The following is a 5497-nucleotide window of genomic DNA, read 5'->3' as shown; positions in this document are numbered from 1 at the left end:
TGCCCGAGGAGACGCTCCACAGGCCCCGAAAGCCCTGCTCCCCCCCAGAGGCACGAGCACACCGGGTGACCCCCGCCTAGCAGCACGTTTTACCAGCACGGTATGAATTTAATCGTGACATATACACAGGGGCTGCAAGGATTGCCACCTTATCCACGCGAGCGCTCAGGCAAGAGCTCTGGCCTGGATGGGGGTAGACGCTGCGCAAAACTCAACTCTTCTTCCCAAACTTCTCTCTCCAGAGAAAGTTTCCAAGGAATAGCCCAGGAATCGAGTGTAATTTAAAAGAAAATGCACTGTGGGGCTGTTCTCGTTCTGTGCTAAAGGCACAGACCGCAGCCCGCGGTCACACGCTCACGGAGGCTGCAACAAGAGCCGAGCTCAGCCTTCATCGTCTGTAGCTCGGTATTTAATGAGGAGCCACCAGATTTACCAGCAGCAAGGGCTGGGGAGGGCTGCAAAGCAGCTGTGAGCCCGTCCAAATTCACATCCCCCAATTGCAGAGGGATCCCCCCCAGCCTTGCTGACCGTCGCCAGCGCGAAGAGAAGAGTTACGCCGTCGGCAGCGTCGCGTTCGTTTACCTACCGGTGACACCGAGCTAATGGCGACCGCTTGGGAGACGCTCCGCTGCCGGGCCGGCGGCGAGGCAGCACGATTTGTTTTCTTTTCCTTAAATCTCGTTGGATTAAAAGCTACACCGACCCCCTTCCCTAGAATAAATATTGTCTTTATAGACCTGAAAGTCAATTCTGCATCCTTCCACTCACATCCCTGAAAAGAAGGAGATGTATGTGCAGGCGTAGAGATCTTCTCCCTTCCGACGTTGTCCATGGCACGGAGCTGGGCAGGTCGCCAGGAGAACCAACCAGGTTCTGAAGAAATGGAGTCAGAGTTCGCTCTTGGAGTTTTGTTTTTTTTTTTTGGCATTCTTAGCGACGGTGACATATTAAGACATCCCAAATCACCTCACGACTGAGAAAGGAGAGCGACTTTATTTACATAAAGTCATCTGAATCGTTGCCATCCTGTGGGAAGAAAGACAAATCAAGATCATTGTGCACATTAAAACGGAACATGGCGAAACGGGGCAGTCAGCAGGATATCAGAACTGCCGTTTGTGCTGGGTTCCTGCCATTTCGGGTACAAACACCATGAAATCAGACCAAAACAGGCTCTGTGCAGTGGCTATTTGCTGTCCCTGCGCTCCCTGAAACTGCAGCCCAATCTGCCATGACCAGGGAGGAACCAAGAGACCAGCAGCTTCATGGACCATCCTTCTATCAAACCCGAGCTTCTTCCCAATGGGGGGAAGGAAAGCAGCCTAGCGTCACGGGGGGGGTAGGTGCTGAGAGGAGGAAAGCCCCCGCACAGCGTTTCCACCACACCTCGCCCTGGCAAGCACCACTAACCGGGCACAGCCTTGCTTGTGCGTGTCAGGAGACGCTCAAGCTTCAACCCGGTTCAAGTTTCAAAGGGGATCTGCACACCAACCAGGAGGAAAAAAATCAAGAATTCCTGAAAATCGCACGCTCCTCTGAACAGTTAGGCAGGGATAGGATGCAAAAGGTGGATTTTGAGCTCAGGGTCACTCAGAGGAGCGCCAAGATCTGCTTGCCCAAGGTCCCAGCGGATGTGCCAGACCGCAGGCGCATCCAGTGCACGTCAGGACCTCTCCTGAACTTCAGCCCCCAGCCCTCCTGTGATCCAGCTCCTCATTTCCCCCCTGCTGGCCTGGTCTCCTCCCCACTGCAGCTCCTCTTCCACCCTCAGGCACTCTCTCTGCAAGCACATCCCTTCACTCTTCCCCTTCTGCCCCTCAGCACCTGTATTCACCCCTCCCCAAGCTGTCGTCTGTACACCTTCACTTTATTTCTTATTAAAAACGGGCATTTCCCCCGCTTCCTTGAAGTAACAAGGTGGCATACGCCAGTCACGGTTGCCACCGGGGAGACCTCACGAGCCAGGTTGTGCCCAAACAGCTGACGAGAGTCAAGGCTGGTGCCCCACTTCAGCTCTACCTGCTCTTTCACTAGGGTGGGGAGGGGACCGGGAGGACTTTGCACCTTTCCAGCAGCACAGGCTCCCACCTGGCTGACCTACAAGCACCAGGGCCCTCCCAGCAAGTGGAAGGAAGCGGCAATGTCCTTCAGCGAGAAGGGGTGATGGAGATGTGCTCTGTCACTGCAGGAGTCACCCAAACCAGACCGCAATGCGGGAGCTGCACCGTCACCATCCCGCATTGAATTTCAGCCGCCTCCGAAAGGTTTCTGTGGGCATCAGCCGGCTCTTACCTGATTGGAGGACATGTTCTCAGCCTTCATTAACGACGAGTAGCTCCTGCGAAGGGAAATAACATTCTCTTGCCTGACATGTTTTCAAAACCCACCAACAGAGAGGCGCTTTGATAAAACGGGACCAAGTACCAGAAAAAAAACAAATTTTGGTTGGTTTTTTTTTCCTTTCTGAACTCGGGCAGGCCAGACAAGTATTTGCTTACCTCATACTCTTTGGCTAATTAAAACAACTGGAGAAAGCCCAGGCACTGTGCAGACTGCTTCTCTACAGCTTTGCTCAGGAACTACCAGCTCAATCACCCCGGGAGGTAGAAAATCCTTTACTTTGGGGGCTGGCCAAGAGGCAGCTCTGGGGCAAGGTTAAATAAGCAGGCAGGCCCCTTACGCTGCAGCACAGACGTGCCTGCCGGTGGCTTCTCTTCGGTGTAGTTCATCCTCTAAGCCCTCTTTTCTGAGCTCTCCATGTGTTGAATCACTCAGGAAATCCCAGAGTTTTTCAAATTCTCATTTCACTGTCATCTACAGATAAACACGACTTACTAAAGCTTCAAAGCGAGCTTTTGGGGCCAGCCAGCAGATACGTCCGGCGCTGCACGGGGCTGCCAGTACTAAGGAACAAGCTGCAGCACGGACAGAAAGGCCAATGTGACATTTCCAAACACCCTGCCTCATTCTGCGTTTAAAGGAGCGTGTGATTTGAGGATGCACACATGTTTTAGCGAACATTGGTGATGCAAGAGGAAGCTGAAGAACTCCAGCGAAGGCTCAGTGCTTTTCCAAGGTGGGCACAAAGCTGGAAGCAATCGCTCCCATCCCAACGAGAGCACGAGCCAAGCGGCTTGCCCGATTTCACCCAAGGTAGGGACAGGTTTGAAAAGACACAGTCTTTTCTTCTAACAATGGTTTAACATCCAGGTTTATGCTAGGAGAAACGGGGAGAATGTATTTATTCTGAAGACAAAGGAAATCACTGGGCCGTGCAGACGCCTGCGCCAGAGCAGGTCAGCTGAACACCGAGGAATGCCAGGCCGATGGTTAACCAGAAACTGCTGACCCACGACTCCCTCCCAGCGCCGATGAAAACTGCCGAAGCTAGAAGCTGGCACTGCAATTTATGACTTACCTAAGTTCTTCCAGCTCTTTCTTCTTCTTCATCTCTTCCTTTTCCTTCCGCTTCATCTCCTGGATCTGGGCTTTTTTCTCATTTCTCTCCTCTCTGTCCCGGGCTTCCTTCTCAGCAGCCAGGTCTGGGAAGCGCTCCACTTTTGTCTTCTCTAGCCGGTTCAGGATCTCATTCACCTTCTTCTCCACTGTCAGCATTTTCACCTTTGGAGTGCAAAGAACTGTGATCCTTATAAAAAAAATACTTTTATTCTGGCGCTTTCTCAACGGAAAGAAAACACCCTATTTCCACTTCACACATGGCCGAATCCCACAAAAACAGACGCTGAGGAAAATCACTGCCACCGAGGCCTATTCAGCAGGTTGTGTAAGAGCAAAAAGAGGCCCACTCCCACCACTCAGGAGCACATAGCTAATAAGCACAAGCATTGCTAAGTACATAAGCACTACTGATTTCGTTTCTTGGCACATGCCTCAACAAAGAGGCCAAGAGACAAGAACCGGTCTCTGCCGATTCCTGAAGAGGTGGCAGGAGGTCTCTGCAGACCGTTTGGGGACGAGAAGCTCACGTGCTGCTTGTTGACTTCAGGGTTTTTAGCATTTCTCGCCCTAGTAGAGACCTATTTTAGTCAAACAACTGCATCTCTAGAGAGCCTTCTCTCTCAGCAGCCAAGCTGCTTACCCGAAATTTAAGCATAACTCTATCTGGGGACACAAGGTCAGGCTTGGGAATAGCTTAGCACACTGGCCTGACCTTACACCAAAGCTCCAAAGCTCCGCCTTTTAACAGGTTTAACAAATTTGGAGGCAGCACCAGGGTGAGACAGCATTCAGAGCAGAGACAGCAGAGCGAACACAGCGACGGACACCTCCAGGACCCCACACAGCCCTCCTTTGCACGGCACATTCGAGTCCTGAGCCCTTCCAGACGCGTGATTACAGTACTGCCCATGAGCTGATCTAAAGCGACCGCTCCTACACAGGCCCTTCACCTGTAGCAAAAGGTGATTTCTGTGGAGATCAACTCCAGCAAATAGCACGGGCTAAGACGTGATACCGTTCGGCATCAGCAAAGGCTCACCAGCTACACTGTGCTGCAGTGTGGAGACGCACGCTGTACAGGCTACGCTCCACTACAGGCTGACATTCAACCGTGGACTTTCAAGTGATGTTCAGACAAGTCCAAACACACCCCCGGGATCTCTCTTAACCTTCAAGAGCGGATGATTCCCTGGCTTTAGGGCAAACGCTGAAGACAATCCACCCAGCTCCAACCACGGAAACGTTACAGTCTGCCACCGGGTCACTGGCTTGCAGCAAACACTTACATCCTTCTGCCTGTGAAAGCCAATCTGCCCCACATCCATATCTGCAGTCTTCTTCAGGTTAGTCCACGGCGTGTACACCACATTGACGTTGTTCATCTTGCAACCTAGGAAGCAGGGGAGAAAGAAAGGAGGGAAACATTTAAATTCTCTCCCTGCTGTGAAAGAGGTCTTCGAGTCTTCCGCGTGCACGGAAACCGGCAGTTATTCTTGTCGCAAACATTACCAGCTAGGCAAGAAAGAAGAAAACGGAGAAGTCCTTCCAGTGTTACAGTGAAATGGAAGAACACCAGGACATCGTTCTCTGCAGTAACACGAGCGCTGCAGCAGTGTTAACGAACTCCAGATGGAGACCGTCTTTGCCAGAAGAGCCATTACTACGGAAGGGGGCCCCAAGGTGGTGTTAGAGAAGAGACTGCAAGGCCTCCTTGGCTCAGACAGTAACGTGGAGGCACAAACGGGAATTTCAGAGATTTAAAATTCCCTAACAGGCAGCCCCGGCAGCTGCAAGCGACATCTGCTTCCCGTAAGACCCGCAGGCACAGGCTTAGCAGAGAGCACCGCAGCAGAAACGTCATGAATGTTTGATCCAAACCCCACACGCTCGGTGCGGACCAGAAACACTCGCCACAAGCACCTCACACCCATCTCCCGGCGATCCGCTATTACCTTGAATGCTGTTCGCCTTCACTAGATGGGCACAGTCTATCAAAACTTCTTTAGGAATGTCATCCACCGTCTGCCCCTGTGACAGA

The 5497-nt window shown here is 52.1% G+C and overlaps 1 protein-coding gene across 2 annotated transcripts in view; it reads right to left on the bottom strand.

The window, feature by feature from the left end:
• Positions 1 to 102: 102 nt before the first annotated feature.
• CCDC25 (coiled-coil domain containing 25) overlaps positions 103 to 5497 on the bottom strand; it is a 12172-nt gene continuing 6777 nt past the window's right edge. For both annotated transcript variants that reach the window (XM_009645259.2, XM_035900732.1), the window contains 5 exons: positions 5412 to 5487; positions 4746 to 4849; positions 3419 to 3621; positions 2293 to 2338; positions 103 to 1026 (listed from right to left, as the gene is read on the bottom strand). In XM_009645259.2, coding sequence (XP_009643554.2) covers positions 997 to 1026; positions 2293 to 2338; positions 3419 to 3621; positions 4746 to 4849; positions 5412 to 5487 — 459 coding nt within the window. In that variant the 3' untranslated portion in view covers positions 103 to 996. The remainder of the gene's footprint in view (positions 1027 to 2292; positions 2339 to 3418; positions 3622 to 4745; positions 4850 to 5411; positions 5488 to 5497) is intronic.

Source organism: Egretta garzetta, unplaced genomic scaffold, assembly GCF_000687185.1.
Source record: "Egretta garzetta isolate BGI_Z169 unplaced genomic scaffold, ASM68718v1 scaffold218, whole genome shotgun sequence".
NCBI classification, from domain to species: Eukaryota; Metazoa; Chordata; class Aves; order Pelecaniformes; family Ardeidae; genus Egretta; species Egretta garzetta.
Note: the sequence above shows the minus strand (reverse complement) of the source record. Positions and strands in the feature narration are given on the sequence as shown.